The following is a 21,620-nucleotide window of genomic DNA, read 5'->3' as shown; positions in this document are numbered from 1 at the left end:
GAGTATGTGGCAGCTACTTCATGTGTTTGCCATGCTATTTGGTTACGAAACTTGCTAAAGGAGCTGAACCTACCACAAGAGGAGCCAACGAAGATCTTTGTGGATAACAAGTCGGCAATAGCATTGGCAAAGAATCCAGTCTTCCACGATCGGAGTAAGCACATCGATACTCGTTATCACTACATAAGAGAATGTGTTACCAATATGGATGTGCAATTGGAGTATGTGAAGAAAAATGATCAAGTAGCTGATATCTTCACTAAGCCACTCAAGCGAGAAGACTTCATCAAGATGAGGAGCTTACTCGGAGTAACCAAATCAAGTTTAAGAGGGGGTGTTGAAAAACAAACTTGATTTGGATCAAACATTATTGGGTTAATCATGTGTTGATCCAAAACTTAGCCCAAATTCTAGAAATATCCTCCACCTCCTTATAATAAAAATCTAGATATTCTCATAGAATTATCTAGATAATTATAATAAAAAATCTTAGATATTATGGTAGAATTCTCTAGATTTATGATTAAAATATGTAAGATATTTTGTATTTTGGAGGCTATAAATACCTCCACTCCCCTTTCATTTTGTATTACCAAGAAATATCCAAGTTTGTAAGAATCATCTAAGTAATAAAAATCTTCTTCTAAATTATAAAAACTTTTTTCTTCACAAAACTTCTTTTTCTTCAAACATTTAAACACTTTCTCCATCTTTATAAAATTTTTCATTCCAACACCCTTCTGTATTCAATTGCTATTCCTTTTCACCATGTCTTCTGAAATGGACATAGCTTTATTAGCTTTATCTCTCAAAGATGATGATGACTCTCCTTTCAATCTCCCAGATCTCCCTCAGTATTACACCACAGAAAGAAACACATGCAGCTTCATCGGAAGATTTCTCAACCTAGAATTTCAAAAAATGGCAAAACTCATTCTCGATATGCCTAAAAAATGGCAAAAGGTCAATCGAGTCAGGGGTTTTGCATTAACTAAAGAAATGTTTCGGTTTGTGTTCATGCATGAACATGATATTCAAGAGATCCTTGACAAAGGTATTCAGACCTTTGATGATTGGGGTCTCGCGATTGAAAGATGGGTAGAGCATCCTTCTCCAGGATATCTTCAGTTTGTATCTATCTGAGTTCGGATAAGCAACATTCCTGTCCATCACTATACCAAGCCTGCAATCTCAGATCTGGGGGGCCTTGTTGGTCATGTTGAAGAAGTGGCCTTCGATCCAGAGAAGTCTCAGCGACAGGACTATGTACGAGTCAAGATCCGATTCGATGTATCTAAACCTCTGAGAACTATAAACCTTCTTGGTGGAGAACATACCACAATTCTCTACTACTATGAAAAAGTTTAGAAGCGGTGCTATCATTACCAAAGATTAACACATGCAAAGGAAAGATGTCCCTTTATCAACAACTCTCATGGTATCTCTGGTCAACCCTCGACATGCATGTCCATCTCTCAGATCTCTCAACCTCCAAAGGTTATTTCAGAAAAAGGATCCTGTTGGTATTAATCCTCTTTCTGGCTGTCCCTGAATTGCTCCAGAGGTTCTTGAGGAAATGCAAAACTATCTGCTTGCTTCTAGTAATGAAGATAGATTGGTCAGGGAACAAAGGGTGATATCCTCAGTTAAAGAAGCAGAACAAAATCCCATCACTCAGAAGTCTGTCCTTCAACTCATCCCCCCGCCGGCATTTACTAAGGACTTAAAGGGAAGGGCATTGTCTTTAACTTTGATAAAGATGATCTAGCGCGCCAGTCTCAGCTCTCCAGTTCTCAACCTAAGTTAATGGCGTCAGCGATCTCAGCAGGACATGCCATTATCAACCCTCCACTAATGTCCTATGTAGACTGACTTTTCAAGGCTCTCAAATCTCGACGTTTCATCTGACAAGCTATCCTGTAATCTTCTCAGCTCAGGCTCCTGTTCTTAAAGAAAAAGCTAAGAGGCAACCTGGAAGATATCGTAAAATCTCCAAACCTCAGAAGAAATCTCAAGTGGTACCAGAAGAAAAGAAAAGCAGAAGATGATCTGGCGGGTGCATCCAAGGCTTCTAGGAGCAATGCATCAAAGATGGTCCCATATAAGGGACCGTCCAACGTCTAAATGAGCATCATTAGTTGGAACTGTCGGGGACTGGGTCGTCCTCATGACCTGACAATCAGCGTCTCAAGGACCTACGTTGTACGTACTTCCCTGAGATACTCTTTCTTATGGAAACTATGAATGCTCGTAATAACTTAGTAGATCTTCAAGCTTGGCTAGGATATGATCGTCTGTACACTGTTGACCTTGTAAATATTGGTGAGGGTCTGGCTCTTTTTTGAAAAAACAGTGTAGAAGTAACCTTTTTGTATGCAGACAAAAATATCCTAGATGTAAATATTTTATATGAAGATAAGCAGTTTAATTTGTCTTGCGTCTATGGTCATCCTCATATTAGATTCAGACACATTATTTGGGAACGGTTATCTCGTTTTGGAGTAAGCAGGAAGAATAGTTGGTGTATGGTCGGAGATTTTAATGAAATACTTAACAACTCATAAAAGATTGGAGGTCCTAGAAGAAGTGATGCTTCCTTTTCTTCCTTCTCAGATATGTTGGATGTTTGTGGTATGTCTGAACTTCCTGGAACTGGAAATGGCTTCACGTAGGGAGGTAGAAGGGGTGATCTTTGGATCCAAAGTAAACTAGACCGTGCTTTTGGTAACAGAGAATGGTTCAATCACTTCCCCGCTTCAAATCAAGCTTTCTTAGCAAAAAGAAGTTCTGATCATCGGCCAGTTCTGATCAAGCTTTTGTCTTCTCAAGATACATATAGAGGTTCATTTACTTTTGATAAGAGAATGTTTAATAAGCCTCTGGTTAAAGAATCTATTCTTCAAGCTTGGAATGGTCCAATTGCTTCCCAACTTTCTGTAGCTTCCCGCATCAGAAGTTGTAGAAAAGCTTTAAGTCAGTGGAAAAAGGTTAATAAGGCTAATTCTAAGGAAATGATCATTAATCTACAAGATGAACTTGAAGCTGAGCAATCTTCTAAGGATCCTTCCTCTTCTAAAATCCATAGACTTACGAGATCCCTTTTATTGGCATATAAGGATGAAGAAAATTTTTGGAAGCAGAAAAGTAAAGATGACTGGATCCTTTATGGCGACGGAAATACTAAAATTTTTCATGCAGCAGTTAGAGTCTCTAGAGCAAGGAATGAAGTAGTTAAACTCTTTGATAAATATGGTGTTGCTCATAGGTCAGAAGCTTCTAAGGGCCAGATTGTGACTCAGTACTTTAAAGACCTTTTCACATTTTCTAACTCAAAAGATTATATATCTTTACTTAGAAGTCTTCCATATCGAGTCACAGACAGTATGAACGATCTTCTTGTTAGAATGGTTACTCCTGAAGAAGTTAAAGATGCGGTTTTCTCAATCAAGTCAGACAGTGCTCCAGGAGCTGATGGGATGTCGGGATTTTTCTTTCAGTCTTATTGGGATACAGTTGGAGATCAACTCACCAAAGAGGTTCAAGGTTTTTTTGAAACAAGCATTATGCCATCAGAATAGAACTTCACTCAACTGGTGTTGATTCCCAAGAAGACAAATGCTACCTTGATGTCTGACTTGCGTCCTATTAGTCTTTGTTCTGTAATGTACAAAACTATCTCGAAGATATTAGCCTCAAGACTCAAGCCGCTCCTGTCTGATATTGTATCTCCTACTCAGTCTGCTTTTGTGTCTGATCGGATGATATCAGACAATATTATTATGGCTCATGAAGCAGTTCACAGTCTCCAAACTCACGACTTCATTTCCAAGAACTTCATGGCTTCTAAGACTGATATGTTTAAAGCATTTGATAAAGTAGAATGAAACTATCTGAAAGCTCTCCTTCTCTCTCTAGGTTTCCATTCCATTTGGGTTTCTTGGGTCATGGAATGTATTTCAACGGTGAAGTATACAGTCCTAATAAACGGTCAGCCTCATGGCATCATCTCTCCAGAGCGTGGACTGCGTCAGGGAGATCCTATCTCTCCCTTTATCTTCGCTCTATGTGCTGAAGGTCTCTCGTTCTTAATCTATAAAGCTTCAGAAGAAGGTTATTTGCAAGGAATTCAATTCTCTAATGATGGTCCTTCTATTCATCACTTGTTTTTTTGCGGACGACAGTCTGTTTCTATTCAAGGCTAATGTTTCTCAATGTGAAGCCTTTCAAGAGATTCTCAAGAAGTATGAAGAAGCTACAGGACATGTTATAAACTTGGATAAATTATCTCTTACCTTTGGAAGTAAAATAGAACCGGAGATTAAGGAACAGATTCAGAACACTCTAGGAATTTTCTCTGAAGGAGGAGCAGGAACATATCTTGGTCTGCATGAATGTTTTAGTGGATCAAAAGTCAAACTTCTAAGCTACATTCAGGACAAAATGAAAGGGGGAATGTCAGCCTGGTACACTAAGTTTCTGTCTCAAGCTGGTAAGGAAATCATCTTGAAGTCAGTTGCTCTAGCTATGCTCATTCATGCAATGAGTTGTTTCAAGTTGCCTAAAACAACCTGCAAGAACCTTACCTCTGCTATGGCTAATTTTTGGTGGAATTCTACTGAATATAAAGCCAAAATACACTGGATCAGTTGGGATAAACTCTGCATTTCTAAGGATTTGGGAGGCATGGGTTTCAAAGATATTGAAATCTTTAATCATGCTCTTCTGGCCAAGCAATCCTGGAGAATTATTTCCTCTCCATCTTCTCTTCTAAGGCGTTTTTGAAGAGTAGATATTTTCCTGATGGCCTTTTCTTATCAGCTTCTCTTGGTTCTCGGCCTTCTTTTGCATGGAGAAGCCTTCTCCATGGTAGACAACTCTTGCTTAAAGGTTTAAGACATTCAATAAGCAATGGTATGTCTACTTTCGTTTGGTCTTCCCCCTGGCTAGTTGATGGAGATAGAATGAGGATTCCTCCAATGAAGAATTCACTGATTAATCTGAATCTTAAAGTGGGTCATCTTTTGCTGGAGAATTCCTATGGTTGGAATCAAGATATGCTAGGAGAGCTTTTTTACCCTCAAGACATAAACATCATTCTCAAAATCAAACCAATACCTTCCTCTCAAGACTTTTTCTCTTGGAATCATACTCGATCAGGTGAATATACCGTGAAGTCAGGCTATTGGCTAGCAGAAAGGGAGGCTCGTAAAGATGTTATTGCTCTAGGGGAAGCCTTACCTTCTCTGAATGGTATTAAAAAAATGTATATGGTCTCTAGATACCGCACCAAAGATCAAAATATTTCTCTGGAAAGTTGTTAGTGGTGCATTGCATGTGGCTGAGAACCTGATTCACAGAGGTATGAAAACGAATTCTCGTTGTCAAATCTGTGGTTTGGAAGGTGAATCTGTAAATCATGTTCTATTCGATTGTACCATTGCTAAGCAAACTTGGGCTCTTAGTAATTTTCCTCTGCTGCCTAATGGATTTGATCATTCCTCTGTCTACTCCAACATATACTTTGTTCTAAAGACAAGGAAGAATCTACTCATTCCAGATAACATCAGAAGAAGTGGAGCTTGGATTCTATGGTCAATCTGGAAAAATAGGAATGCTTTCTTCTTTGAAGGTAAACTGGCGCTAGGTCCATCCTTCATTAATGGCATTTACAAAGAAGTTGATCACTGGTTTTTCATCAAGTCTATGGAGGAACAAGAAAAAACTATTGACTTAGAAAAGAAAAAGAGGATTATATTTGGTTGGAAACCACCTCCTATCTCTTGGTTTAAATGTGATATTGGTATTGCTTGGGACAAGGTTAGAAACCAAAGTGGAGCTTCGTGGTTACTTCGTAACAGGGAAGGAAAAGTTCTACTTCATGGAAGAAGATCTTTTGCTGGAATTTTTTGTAAGTTAGATGCCTTCATGGAAAGTTGGTTATGGGCTATTGAATGTCTGAAGACTCTTCACTTCAATCAGATTATCTTTGCCTCGGAGGATCATGATATGATTAATACTATCAATAAGCCCTCTGCTTGGCCGTCTCTCCGGTTCTATTCATATCAGATCTTGCCAAAGCTAAATGAATTTGCAGACTGGAAGGCTCAATATCACTCCCATCATCACATCAAAGGAGCAAAGCTTATTGCAGTCAGTGTTATCAAAGAGGACTTCTATCAATCATATATTGCAAAGGGTCATCCATGTTGGCTTAATCACCTCTTTAGTTAGGTCTTTACATCAGTTCTTATCTCTTTTGGTTTCTATCTGATTGTATATGATATTTGCAGAACTTGGATTACCCTATCTTATGGAAATTCTAGTGTTTAAAAAAAAGAGACACCAAAAACAATTTCCAGTAACTAGGCACTATAGCAACTCCTGTGCTATAAATTTTAGATAGCAATTTATTTTATTTTCAATACATATATTAATAATCTACAAACAACGGTAGATGGCTTTAATTATTTAAAGTTTATTATAGTGCGGTGTGTTTCAGCTTGAATTAGTAGTAGATTAGAAAAACTTCATAATTTGGTGAATGTAAAAAGAGCGTGAAAGGATGGAGTATTGGGGTACTCGAGATAAATACTATTGTCTTATAGATAAGTTTTAGGTTAGCTTTAGATGAGTTTTATATTCCTTTTGTGCTAAGGGTTTAGTCTCGTTGATAAGGACTAAGGCCTCTTGGATAATTCCAAACTTTTAACATATTATTAAATGTTTAATATGTTAAGATAAACACAATAAAAAACCTTAAAAATAGGAAAATGAAATTTCTATTTAGGTTAAATTTATGTTTTTCATATCCCACATGTTAAAGGAAATTGTCTTTCATATAAATAGAGATCTTATCGAGATGTGTTCCACAAGGGATCTAAGAGAAACATTGAAATCTTTAGTTTTGAGTAGTTTCTAAGCTAATAAAGAAAATTTGTTCTTTATAATTCTTGTGTTTCTAGAGATCTTTGAGATTTGAATTGGTATCAGAGCCTCAGGTTGGAGACTCGATCTAAGCTTAAGTTGTAGCTTAAGATCCTGGTGCTTGTGAACAAGAGATCACGAAGGCAAGATGGCTGACGTGACTAGGGCTCGACGCACGAAGGACTTTGAATCTACATCCATCCAATGTCCGATGTTGTCATCGACAAACTACACAGTTTGGTCGATGAGGATGAAGGTTCTACACAATCTACTCAGTATGAGGATGTGATTCAAAGATTGGTCCCAAGCTCCTTCCTGCTGGAAGACGAAAGAGTCTGGCTTCCTAATCTGACTGGTGTGTACTCAACGAAATCTGGTTATGCCATCGCCAAGCTCTGCAATGGAACAGAGATCGACTATAGTTTCGACTGGAAGAAGTGTGTGTGGCAAGTCGAAACTTCCCCAAAGATTAAGCATTTTCTCTGGAAGGCGAACAGTAAAGCCCTCCTTGTTGGTTCGCTCCTGGAAAGCAGAGGACTGAACGTCACCCCTACTTGTCGTCGATGTGGTGCGCAGGAGACAGAGCTACATGTGTTACTACATTGTCCCTATGCTGTAAGGGTCTGGGAACTAGCACCTTGTATCCACAAACCATCTCTCAATATAGACTCGATCGCTCACCTTCTTCAGTACTGTCGTCGTATAGTTAACCTCCCCCCGACCGGTCTAGGAGCAACTCCCCTGTTTCCGTGGGTACTGTGGGTCCTGTGGACTAATAGGAATAAACTACTGTTTGAGGACTTATATTTCTCTGAATAAAATGCTATCTTGAAAGCTATACAAGATGCTCGAGCGTGGAAGGCTGCTCAGACTCATGTCAAAATGCCTTCCTTACCACCACGCTCTGTGGTCCCGCTTTTCACTGTACCAGCTGCTAACACTTATACTTGGTCCTCCTTCTCAGATGCAGCTTGGGATTCTTCAACAGGAAATTGCGGTATGGGTTGGCAACTCCGTGACTCCATGGATGTTTGCGCAGACCAAGGTTCATCTCACCGGCGTTTTGTTCCCTCGGCTCTTGTGGCGGAGGCACTGGCGGTTAAAGCTGCAATGACGGCAGCTCTCTTATCTCATGTCTGTAGTCTCGTTGTCTTCTCGGACTCAAAGTCTCTCATCAAGCTCTTGAACACTCAGGGTCTCGATGTAGCTTGAAAGGCGTTCTCCATGATATTAACTTCTTCGCTCGCTCTTTCAAATCTCTCTCCTTTTGTTTTGTTCCGCGTTTAGCAAACTGTACTGCTGATTCTATTGCGAAAACAGCTTTGTCGTGTCTGCACCCCCCTGTACTGGTTACAGAGTAACTCTTCTTCATTAATATAAGTACTTTCGTCCAAAAAAAAAAAAAGATCGGCGCATCTGTGCGGGTGTTGATTTTTATTTTTTTATAAATAAATATTTATTTGTATAAGTGATAAGATATATTTTAAACTTTATCCATTTCAATAATTGTTTAATATGACATTTCTAAACACAATAATTTTATAGTTTATATTGTGATATCATCCACATTTTTAGAATGTGACTAGTAGATCCACAAAAAATTTTTTTTTCTTTTTTTTTGGAACCGTGCAACCGCACGAGTATTTATTTTGAATTTTATAACTAATTTATTTTTTTATAATAAATATTTATAATTACACGTATTATATTATTATTTAAAATGACATTTTAAAACATAAAACTTTATATATTACAATAAATATTTTTTTTTATTTTTCTACCATCAATTATATCATCTATATTTCCTATCATATTTGTTTATCGTATTTATAAATGATTGGATTATTATTTATATTAAAATATACCAATAATATATTAACATATTAATTTGTATTTATTTATATTTTGTAAAATTAAAATTTTTTTTTGACAACAAGACATTCGCAGACTCAAATTGACTATGTAAACCAAATCAGTAACTCCGCATCCATGTGAATGACGAAAGACTGTTGTTTCCTAGCACTGTGTGCTATGCTATCCGCCCGTAGGTTCTCCGTCCGAGGTACATGAACGATGTTTGAGTTGAGAAAACTTCTTTGTATAAACTTGATATCTTTCAGATAACTTTCAAATGCTGGCCATTCTTCTGGTTCCGAAACCATCTTCACCAATTGAGAACAATCTGTTGCAAACGTAACCTGAAACTGTCTTAAATTCTTCATACATTCCATTGCCCAAATCAAAGCCTCCACCTCTGAATGAAGAGGTGAAAGACATGCCCTTACATTCCTTGCTCCTAATAAACTATCAAAACCCGGCAGGGTGCTATACCAGCCTTGTCCTGAAAGTAGTTCCTTATCTTTCCATGAACTATCTATAAAACACCATCGTCCTGAAGTTGCTAATGTGGGTCTGGTCTGTACCTGAAGTTCCCTCTTTTGATCAGTAAGTACTTGTGCCTCAGCCTAAAGTGTTGATTCAAATTCTGCTAATTTAAGTGTTTCCCTTGGGTCAATATCCAGGTTACTAAACATTTTATTATTCCGATCTTTCCATATATACCATAATATCCATGCAAATTGATGGTCATCTATCTTTGGATTGACTCTCCAAAAAAGATGATCCATGTTACCAAAAAAAGAACTTGTAGGAAAAATATTGGGATTCGATGGTATTTTAGATAATGCCCACACTTGACGTGCTGGAGAACATTCGAAAAACACATGGTTTATTGATTCCTCCGGGTCTCCGCATCGAGCACAACATATATTCCCTTGTATTCCTCTCGCTTTTAGGTTTTTCATTACCGCCATACAACCTGAAAGGAGTTGCCGTAAAAAATGTTTTATCTTCGGCAAACACCACACTTCCCAACATAAAGCTTTAAGTAAAATTAATTATTTTGTGGTTTCTATTTTAATTAATTAAATAATGAGAAATATAACTATAGATGTTTTAAAAATATTATGTTATAAATTTTATAAATGAATAAACTAATTCCCAATATTATTGGAATTATGGAAAATGATATTACAAAAATTACAGATACTCTCTGATTTTATTCACATATTTTTGTATCTGTTTATTAGATTAGTTACAAAAAAAAACTATATTCGAAGTCTGAAATTAAAAATATATATTTATATTTCCGTTTATGAAAAAATTTAAAAAATGAAGATATTAAGGTGTAAGCTTAATTAAATTATATAGTATCATTTATTGTTAAGCTAGATTATAGGAAATAGTTTGGACTAAAAAAGAATGAATTCGATTTTTAAACAGTTGATCATTTTTAATCATAATTTAAAAAGTATATGCTTGCCTTGTTTGGTAAATTAATGCTCAAATTATTTTAGGAAATTATTTACTTCTTGGAAAAGATAAGCATTATTTAAAGATAGGTTTATTTAATTCTCGGTGAAATTAGATTGTAAATATTATGCAAGTTTAACGGTTAAGTTTTAATTTGTGCTCCTCTTTTAATAGATTAGATATTTTAGGAAATTATTTACTTCTTGGAAAAGATAAGCACTATTTAAAGATATGTTTATTTAATTCCCAGTTAACATATTAGATTTGTTATAAAAGATAAATATAGTTATTGTTTTTTAGAATAAAACCGAATAAACCAAAAGTCGATGATATATAAACCGAACCAAACCAAATTAGATATGTTTCCAATTTGGTAGCTAATTTTCATAAACCAAGATACCGAAAAACTGAAAAAAGCCGAACCGAAGTCCGGATTGGATTGGTCTAGGTGAAAGCAAGTGATGAAAAAACATTGAAGAACATGTTTACTCCGCGCCTTGCGCGGTTATTAACCTAGTGCTTTAAAATAAGGCTTATACCTCTTCGTCTGAAAACTCTCTGGTAAAAAAAAATCTTGGCGATGTTATTCTCGATACTGGCGTGCCTCATCACATCACATGTGATCATTCTCTTTTGAATTTTGTCGAGAACATAGCGCCATGTTCGGTCGCTTTCGCAGACGAAAATCATACATTTGCAGTAAGTATGGGATCGTTTGCTTTGTCGGCTAAAATCAAGCGGATAATGTTTTATATGTTCAAGACTTAAATTTCATCTTAATATTGGTAGCAAAATTGTTAAAGCAAACAAATTGCTTAGCATTGTTTTCTGACACAATTTGTGTATTTTATGACTGTTTTTCGAGGACTTTGATTCAAGCCGGTGAAGAACGTGATGGTGTGTATTACTTTACAGATATCGTCTTAGCAAAGAGTCATCGAGCAGTTGGTGGTTCAGATCATACTCTTTGGCATCAGCGTTTGGGACATCTGTGTTTTTTAGTACTGCCTGATTGTCTGTTATTTCTTCTAAATCTGCTGGCTCTAATTCTTTTGACACTTGTTTTAGATATAATCAAACTCGTGAGATTTTTTTTAATGAAAGTTTGAATAAAACAACATAATGTTTTTTCTTTTATTCATGTCGATGTTTGGGGTCCATACAAAATCCTTCATTTTGTGGTGTAGTATACTTTCTCACTATTGCTGATGATTTCTCACAAACAGTCTTGACATATCTTCTTCTAGAAAAATCGTAAGTACAATATGTACTGAAGAAGTTTCTCGCCTACACAGAGAAACAGTTTCAAAAACAGGTTTGAATGATTCGAAGTGATCACAGTTCAGAGTTCATGGTGCTTTCCTCAACTTCAAAGATCTTGGAATTGTTCATTAGACTTTATCCGTCAATATACTATAGCTAAATGGAGGAGTCGAAAGAAAACATAATCATATACTTAATGTTTCTCGATCTCTCTTGTTTCAAGCAAGCCTTCCAAAAAGATTTTAGGGCGAATCAGTATTAATGGCTGCTTTAATCAATCGTACACCAACAACATTGCATCACATGCATTCTCCTTATGAAATCCTTCACAGTGTTAAACCAGACTACAAAGTCTTGCGTGTTTTCGGTTCAGCTTGTTACGCACATAGCGCGTCGACAAGGATAAATTTGGCCAAAGAAGTCGTCTATGTGTTTTTATGGGTTATCCTTTCGGTAAAAAGGTTGGAAGGTTTATGATATTGAATGCAATGAGTTTGTGGTTTCTCTTGATGTCATTTTCCAAGAGGATGTTTTTCCTTTTGCCTAACCAAATTCACTCCATATTTGAAACCAAATCCGGTTTCCTGTGATGAAGACTGGATACTGACACCCTCTGTTGACAGGGGGATTTTACGCACTGCTTCACTAATTGTCCATATAACGGAGCAGCAAGTGCTTCCTCACGAAACAGAAGCTCAAACTGAGTTAGTTCACCAAGCGCTTCCAAGAAACAGAGGCTCAAACAGAGTTTTCGAACTTCATCCGCTGGTCATTCATCATCAGCTGAACGTATCCAACAACAAACTACTCAAATGACTGCAGTTGAAGTTTCGCAACCAGAATAAGTTACGACTGAGAACCTTGGTAAAGGTCAACATGACAAGTCAAGATAGGATAAGCTGCAGGACTGCCTTCTCTACATCACAGTTACAACACCCAATAGACACATCTCACGTCTTCTCCAACTTCTTCATCGTCTCTGAAAACTGATTCAGGTACATCACTGTACCTTCTGTCTTCCGAGGATAACCTTTTTTTTTTATAACATTGGTGTGATCTTAAAGGCTTTCTAGGCCCAATGACTAATCACCAAGAGGTCCATCGAAATCTGGGTTTTCTTACCACTTAATGCGTCTATGGGTGGCCAAGGAGAATCAAACCCATGGCGGAAGCTCCAGCTGGAGCCCCTTTACCACTAGGCAAAAACCACTTGGTTCCGAGGATAACCTTCTTTCCGTACCTAATTTTGGTATAAATGTCTTTCTTAATTGTTTCTATATATGTGTATAGCATTTGCAGTCAGTAAATTATTAATTACTATTAACTACATAAAGATGATGCTATATATACATGTAAATGGTGGTCACGTAGGAAAAGGGTTATGGTAATTGTCATGAACCATCACAACCATTACCATCAGGTCCATCACAACTATTAACAAAAATATATAAAAGCCACATGTTCCCCATTTGTAACTTTAACGTGAGAAAAACAATATCAATGAGAGTTAGAGGGAAATAGAGATTTGATCTCTCTCCATCAAAAGAATCTTCAAGGTGAAACATTAACGCTAAAGAAGATCAATTGGTGGAGTTGCATCCATACGAGCCTAAGAAAGCATGGATCAAGATTAGAGTTTTTTTCTTTTTTTTCTAAAGAATTATTAGGGTTAATTTAAGACAAATCTATATTTTGGTATTGGGTAGATTTTACAATAGAAATCATAAGAGTCTTATACAGGAGGATGACTGGCTGATCCTTTACGGAACTCAAAAACCAAGTGCTCAAATATTCGACCATTTAAATATTCAAAAGAAAATCAAATAATATTTAAAAGTTCAGCTGTAAGATATGGGGGAGCTGATTTTTTATTGTTATATTTTCCATATAATTTATGTATACCCCACATATTCATGTACAATAATCGTTGTAATAAAATTGTTGTGCAAGATTGGGAGAACACTCGTTATACATATATAACAAACGCAAGACACATTCCAAAAGAATTAATAATCATAAGATTTTACTAAATCTTTCCTAGTTTTGACATCTTCATTTTTTATCTGCGAGATCTCTTGTACGCATGTGGTTTTCAATGAAGTTCTTGTACCAATACGCTGATTGCTTCGGTGTTCTTTTGAGAGTTGTGTAATCAACGTGGTATATCCCAAAGCGAAGCTTGTATCCGTACAACCATTCAAAATTATCTAATAGTGACCATGCAAAATATCCTTTCACATTTGCTCCATCCCTACAAAAGAGTTTACAATTACCTTATAATTAATTAGTAATTGGTAATATTTTATTTTTTATTTCAGTATCTATATAGTAAATTAAGTTCCCTTGAGAATGTCAGAATTGGCTTAAGGACTGACTAACTATAGTGAGGGTACCTCATTGCTGTCTTCAAAGCATCCAAATATCCACTCAAATAGCGTACCCTTTTTGTATCATTTAGTAGTTCTTTTACAGTTGTCTCTGGTTTTTGTAACTCTCCGAGACCTGTACAACATGATGGTAATTGCTTAAAATACATTCCAAAAACATGAATATAACTGAAAAATCTTGATGTATTGTACCGTTTTCGGTGATGAACATTGGTATGTTTGGGTATCTATCTGTTAGATAATTCAACATCTTCCTGAATCCTTCAGGATCAATGTTCAACCAACTTACGTCGGTCTATCAATCGCAAAAAATGAAAGAATCAAAACTAGTGTTATAAAACACTGTATATACTAGGTAGTCCAATAATTGATTTTGGAAGTATAAATACAAATGTACTTACAACTTCTCCGACTGAAATATTGCCTTTCTGGATTAATTTCAGTGCGAATCCTTCACTTCTAGAAGCTCCATCTCCAGAATTACAAGCAGAAATCAAACAATCCTGGATGAAGTAACTTGTATAGTGATTAATACCCAAAAAATCTGATTTATATCTTTTAAGGTTCTTTATTTCCTTTCTGGAAAATTTCGGTAAAGCTGATCCAAGTAGATTCACCATTTCTTTAGGATATTTCCCATATACAACGGGATCTAGAATCCTGTTATTTTAGTGCACAATATATAAGGAAACATGAGTATGTGAATAATACATATTTTTTATGAATTTTTTTTGTCATCTAATCACACAACATACCAGTTCGAATAAAACGACTGAGCTCTCTCTGCAGCATTTTTATCAGCAGTGGAATCGCTTATGGGTTCAAACCATGATGTTTGTACCACAATGCCGATGCTTCCCTTTTGTTCTTTCTACAAACACATCATGAATGTATGTTGATATAACACATGCAAAATAGCTAAAATATATACATATTGGAGCGTTTTATTACCTTATATTTAGTTTGGTATATTTGAACCGCCTTTGCGTGTGCGAGGATTGTGTTATGCGCAGCTATAAAAGGCTCAGTTTCTGAATTCCCCTGACTACAATTTCCAAACGGCATGGAGCACCGGTTTGGTGGAAATATGCCCTTTAGATAGCTTAAGATTATTTGTTGATTTGGTTCGTTTATCGTGATCCAGTGTTTAACTCGGTCTCCAAAATGTTTGAAACATGTATCAGCCAAGTACCCGAACTCTTTCCTAGTAAAAATAATTGAAGAATTAGTTTTAGGTACTATGGTTTAATCGACTAGAGACTTTAGTTACTCACTGCATCTCAGGGCTTAACCAGCTTTTAAATCGGTTCTCAAGTTCTTGAGGATAGTCGAAATGGTTCAACGTCACAAATGGTGTAATCCCTGGAAACGTTTACATGAAAAATCAGTTCTATAGAATATATTTTTTTTTTGTAAAAACATTCTATTGAATATTAGTCACCCTATTTCAAAATATATGATATTTAGGTTTAAAATACATAAAGATTAAAAATACTTCTTCAAAAATATTACTAAAATGATTCAATCTATCTTAATATTTTATAAAATATAATTAGTCAAACATTTTTTAATAAAGTAAAAAACTTATAAAATATAATTCGTCAAACAGTTTTAAAATTAAGGTTAACACAAAATTTTCGAAAACAACTTATTTTCGAATAAAAAATATATTATATTTAATTTATCAATAATATATATATTAAAAATAGGGTAATTATTACCATTTCTAATGAGAGCGTCGATCAACCTGTTGTAATGCTCTATGCCCAAATGGTTTATGCCTCCAAGTCTCCCTTCTGTATTTATAAATGCAAAGGTTTGTTTCTTGTTAATTAAGATAACAAGCTTTTTATATACCAGTAATGCCAAACAAAAATATTAAAGTTTCTATCTTTTTTTTTACATGTAACCCGTGATTCAGTTGACTAGCTAGCTCATTTCATGCCTTGCTAAAATGAGGCTCAATGAATAATACGTTCTATTTTGTCCAAAAAGAACATTCATTTTATTTGAGCTGTATTTTTCCTCCAACATGGTTATCACCCGCAATATATCATGAAATTGTATCTTCTCCCAGTTTATAATGTAATTAGATGTCGGAAATAACAAGTCTAACAATTGTTTTTCTAAAATAGAAAACTAATTTCCGTAAGACTCTCCCAGGCACGGTGCCCGAGACACAAACCAGATCTATTTACCTCGGCGCCGGCAACGGCGCATCTCGCCGGCGCTGGGCCTTCTCGACAAAGCTACTCCTCTCCTTCACTCTTGTGGTCCTGCTTCACTGTTCTATGTATTGTTTATTTGCTCGTGTTATTTGGATAGTGGGAGGAAGGCGAACTCGACAGACGGTACGACGAAGACGAGGACTCTTTGTTGTGCTTCTTCCGGTGGTCCTTTCCTTCTGACTAATCTTTACTCCAGCGATGAGTCGAGAGGATTCTCTCGCCACCGCAATGCTTCGGTCTTCGGATTCAAAGGCCGGCGTATCTCCTTCTGTTCGCCGTCAGACAAGTCACAATGTGCACTATGTCCAAGCCGTTCAATTGTTATCGGAGCATCGATATCAAACGACGAACTCAAGCCCCTCGTGTCCGGTGAGACTTGATTCCCACAAACCATTGCGGGTTGTTCCTATTCTTCAAACCGGCGTCAGATCTAGAAGCTTCACGGGTACAGATCCGAAGTTCTTCGGTATCCTTTCATTTCCTACATGCCGTAAAGTGATGCTCTTCTCCCTCCCGTCGATTCTCCTAGACGGCGGTTCGTTTCCGCTCTGGCGAAGCTCTACCGGCGACCTCTTTCATGGCGCCGACGAATGGCCCAAATCCTTTGTAATCCGGCCCATGCTGACAGCACTTATCGAGGTGATATCTTTTTATATTTGGGCTTGGCCCATCTGTAGATTTGAGCTTGTTAGCCCAACAATTTACCTGCAAGGACCTAAATCTGTAGAAGAAAATTTGATTCGACATGTTATGTCGTTTGGTGATTGGGTCAGTTACGTAGAGAATTCCGGTAGATTTGCGAGATTCCCTCCTCCGCGTAGTACAGGCAGAGAATTCCGGTGGATTTACGGGATTCCCTCCTCCGCGTAGTACAAGCTTATACCTTTCCTGTTGGAAAAAGTTACCAGAGGGTTTACCGGGCTCGGTCCTCATTCGATCATTCTCCTCCTTTGAGGAGAAACTGTTACCACCATATCTTCTTTCCATAGAAAGAGGAGTTCCCTCGGTCTCGTTGCTCAGCGTCTGCTTCAGTTTCCTCAACGTTTTGTTATCTTGCATAGCGGTCTCCACGGGACCTGAAGATGCAAACGAGATTACTTCGATTTTTCTCGTTGATGAGGTCTGGACCTTAACGTTACACTATGTGACTATTCTTCTGCTGTTCGACTTTGTCGTGAAGGTTCTCTCAACGCATTCAAGCACCGTCTTGAATTCGCTGTCATCTTCGATTGAAGACCTATCTTGCTTAGTTTATTTATGTGTTGTATGCTATGTTTATGGCCAAAGAGGATGGATAATTCCCTCTATCTATTGTAGTGATGAAGTTTGAGTATGAATGAAAGTAAGTTTGTGATAAAAAAAAAACAATTGTTTTTCTTTAATTGAGGAATTTCAGACCAAAAATCATGTTCCTCGTTTGTTAGAAATGTCGATATTCCTAACCAAAATAAAACTGCCCTTACTGATATCTCGTGTATGAATGTCGTTTGATGGTAAACAAAAAAAAAACAACTGTTTAATTATTAATTAGAACCCTTATTTAGAAATTAAAGACTTACTAGGTAAGACTCTTGACCAAGAAATTGAAAATCTGTAACTGTTGACGCCAAGATAATTCATTGATTGGATATCCTCCTGTAAGCATAAAAGGTGAATAAGTTAAACTAAATTCAATACGTTTTCGCAATATATATATGCTTTGTTCTCAAGTTATTATTTTCCGCAATATATATATTTTGTTCTCGAATTATTATACGAAAGTTAATTAACCATAAATCGATTATATTGATCAACAGCTATATCTCCATTGCCCCCGTCCAATATATCCCCTGCATTTTACCATAAAATATTGTCAATGGAAGAAACACGGGTTAGTGCAAAGGTGCACAGAAAAAGGAATAGACACCTGATTTAAAAAACGATAACGCCGACAGAAATTAGAATATAATTGTAACTATCAGTAAATTTAAATATGCTATGCATCCATACGTAAACGTATATGCAGAGCCGTGCAAGCATTCATAACGAACATAAGCGGTTGAAAATAAAATGTCTTAATTTGTATAAAATTAAATACTATTGTCACAGATGAAAAACACGGACAAGATACAACATTCATTCTAAACATAATTTATCCTATTCTTATTATGCAAATTGATGACTAAACTTTTATTTTTAATATCTAGAAATCGTTTTAATGGAAAAATAACCAATTTTACTTCATCATATTTTTATCTTATTTTCTATTATTGTCAGTTTTTCTATTTAAAAATATTATCTAGGTATTCTACTAATAAAACTACGAAAATGTCATTAGAAATCCATAAGACCATAAGAATCAATCTTTTATTACTTTCTTTACCCAACCCATATTTAGCTTATCCAAATTACTATAACATAAATCCATACACTATACATAGATATCTTCTCTTATTTAGGAGTAAAATTAGTATACTTAATTAAAAATGTTTTAATCAAAAACAAAAGATGCCATATTAAGTTTATAAAAAAAACGCTGCCTAGGCGAACGCTTCATTTTTCATAACAGAGGCACGGCTCTGCGTATATGGCGGCCTTGGGCAGAAGCGGCATAAACATACTTCCGGACGCTTTAAGGAAAATTTCGGCTATGATTTGTGTAAAATCTTCAATAGCGTAGTTGGTGAAACAAGATATACTGCTAAAATGCTAATAAATGGTGAGAGGTTCTCAAACCTTTTTAGACTATAATAATTAGTTTGTACGTGTTTTATTTTTAATAAACAGGCCCATAATTATAATTTGCTTCCTGTCCACATTTTCTACGGACTGTCGAAGATACAAAATAACATATAAACAACACATGAGAACCCCGTTTATTTTAGTTATTTTATTTGGTATTTTTCATTATTGTATATATAGTTATGTAATTTGTTTACAATCTAAGTAATAAATAAATTTTAGTTGTTAAAAAAAAACAACACATGAGAAATCGAACAAAATTTGAACCCTGTCACTATTTCATTTTAAAAATTGTTCGTGTAGCTAATTTAAACCAAAACATATTTGTCAAAAAAAAAAAAACTAAATCAAAATCGAATAGGTTGTTTAGTTTCTTTCTTTTTCCTATAAAAATTAATTTTTTTTTGTCAAAAAAAAAAGTTTAGTTTCTACTTTCCTTCAGATCGAACATATGCAAAACTAATCCAGATAAACACATGCATACCAGGTTTTTCATGGCTAAAGACATCCCAATTGTTCAAACCTTTTCCATCGGTTAAGTACGCACCTTCATACTGAATACATACAGATAAAAACATAACAAAAGTATAAAGGAAAAAAAAAAAAATTTCAATTGAAAAATACAAAAGAAGAAAAGGGAAGTACCTGATAAGCAGAAGATGATGTGCCAAAGAGGAAATCAGAAGGAAATGGAGATGAATTATCTGGAGAAGTTTGATGAAGAGATGAACTGTAAAGAGGAAACAAGAAGCTTTGTAATAAAAATAGAGTTACGTTGGCAAAACTTTTCATTTTTTTCTTCTCTTGTGTGTTTGTTTATATTCTTCGATTTATTGTAGTGTACGCTTATCTATGTGTCTTTATTTATAAGAAAATTGTAGAATATTTTGGCTGCATGATTGAGATTTGGTGTACTCTTATCTAACATATTCAAAAAGTCTCCAATTTCGACCTACTGAATATATTCGAAACTATTACTTATCATAGGCTATACATCAATTTATTTACAAATATATAATACCAAATATTATATATCCTCTCATTTTCCTTTTACTTTTTGTCAACTTCCTTTCATACTTTTACATATTATAACTAAAAAGGTATGTTTATCATCGATATGTGATTTTTAAAATATGAACTTGTACGCCTATAACAACTCCGCATAACTCCGTTAATCCCTTACTCGTTTTCCTAATGTATTAATTTCGATATGTGATTTATTTAGAAAGAAAATGTCAAAGGATGGACCTCACAAGGAAAACAAGTACAATTAAAAATGTCTCACCAAACTTAAAACATTTTTTTTCATTATAACGTTATAAGTGCGCATTTAATTAATGTAGCAACTCTTTTATCCTTTGTATATTAATTGAGAATTACTAGAACAGTTTTTTGTAACTACGTGTCATCACTAGTATAATTCTTAAAATCATTAAAAAAATAGGTTGATTCATCTAAATATATAATAAACTTTTTATTAAACTAACCATAAATTTATTATTAATGTTCTTCATTATTTTCTTAAATAAAAATTACGAAATTGCCTAATGTGACTAAAGTATATATGACAATTAATGATTTTGAATAATAAAAATTTGATAACAATTAGTGTATCTTCTATCATATTTGTTTAATTTTACTATTAAAATAAATTAAACAATTATATTAACCATATTATAAAACTTAATATTCTTTATATATTAATTGAGAAGCACTACAACATTTTTTGTAGTCACGTGTCATCACTACGATGATTCTTGGAATCATTAGAGAAATATGTTGATCCATCTAAATATATAATAACTTTTCTATTAAACTAACCATAAATTTAATATTAATATTCTTCATTATTTTCTTAAATAAAAATTACGGAATTGTCTAATGTGGCTAAAGTATATATGATAATTGTTGATTTTGAATAATAAAAATTTGATAACAATTAGTGTATCTTCTATCATATTTGCTTAATTTTACTATTAAAATAAATTAAACAGCCATATTAACCAATAAAACTTAATATTTTTCTGAATATGTTTTTTTAATGTTAAAACGACTATAAATTACTAATTTTAAAACGACTATAAATTATTAATACTGTTAAAATTTTGGTTATGACAAGATACAAATGATTACAAAATCATATAAGTATAAAATCTCATTTAACAAGTATAAAGACTAGAAGATATATATATATCGTTTTAAATTAAAATATATACCATATAAAAATACATAAAATATTTTAATTTAGAAATTTACTTTAAAAAATATATTTTTGATAAAAGCTTTGAACAAATATTAACAGCTTATTTTTTAAAAAAAATATTAATTAGTAAAACTATTAATCCCACAATAAAATTTTTGTTATCAGTAATTTAAATTTTTGGCTATAAAAGATACAAATGATAAAAAAACATATGAGTAGCATAAATTAATAAATATTAATGAAAATATATACTATATATATTTTAATATCATTTATATTTAATTATATACCATATCAAATAGAAAAAAATATTGTTTGGATTAATAAAATTTATTATGTTCGTCCCAATTTAATTATATACGTAATAGTTACTGACTTTTTAATTAGTCAATATTTCATAATATATAAAAACATAAAATACATAAAATACATAAAATAATTTATATTTATATATATATATATATATATATATATATATAATATTCATCCCGTGCAAGGCGCGGATCTTAATCTAATAACAATAGTATATTCATTACTTAGTGTTAAATGCAATTTAAAAATATGGAAGGGAAGGGACCATAA

The 21,620-nt window shown here is 34.5% G+C and overlaps 1 protein-coding gene across 1 annotated transcript; it reads right to left on the bottom strand.

Annotated features, from left to right (window-relative positions):
- Positions 1-13,360: 13,360 nt before the first annotated feature.
- LOC106323437 (beta-glucosidase 46-like) lies at positions 13,361-19,676 on the bottom strand. Its single transcript, XM_013761563.1, has 12 exons — positions 19,481-19,676; positions 19,320-19,389; positions 17,885-17,943; positions 17,674-17,749; positions 15,608-15,682; positions 15,161-15,248; positions 14,838-15,090; positions 14,642-14,757; positions 14,288-14,546; positions 14,079-14,181; positions 13,893-14,001; positions 13,361-13,750 (listed from the first exon to the last, which is right to left on the bottom strand). Exons 1-12 carry the CDS (start codon positions 19,625-19,627, stop codon positions 13,552-13,554), a joined length of 1,554 nt encoding a protein of 517 aa, XP_013617017.1. The 5' UTR covers positions 19,628-19,676; the 3' UTR covers positions 13,361-13,551.
- Between the last annotated feature and the right edge of the window lie 1,944 nt (positions 19,677-21,620).

The sequence above is a fragment of the Brassica oleracea genome, chromosome C1, assembly GCF_000695525.1.
Source record: "Brassica oleracea var. oleracea cultivar TO1000 chromosome C1, BOL, whole genome shotgun sequence".
Taxonomy (NCBI): domain Eukaryota; kingdom Viridiplantae; phylum Streptophyta; class Magnoliopsida; order Brassicales; family Brassicaceae; genus Brassica; species Brassica oleracea.
Note: the sequence above shows the minus strand (reverse complement) of the source record. Positions and strands in the feature narration are given on the sequence as shown.

Coding starts and splice junctions, on each gene's coding strand:
- LOC106323437 (XM_013761563.1), bottom strand. CDS start 19,627: ATGAAAAGTTTTGCCAACGTAACTCTATTTTTATTACAAAGCTTCTTG. Junction 15,091..15,160: donor TGGTTAAGCCCTGAGATGCA/GTGAGTAACTAA, acceptor TATTTTTACTAG/GAAAGAGTTCGGGTACTTGG. Junction 14,182..14,287: donor ATATTTCAGTCGGAGAAGTT/GTAAGTACATTT, acceptor TGCGATTGATAG/ACCGACGTAAGTTGGTTGAA.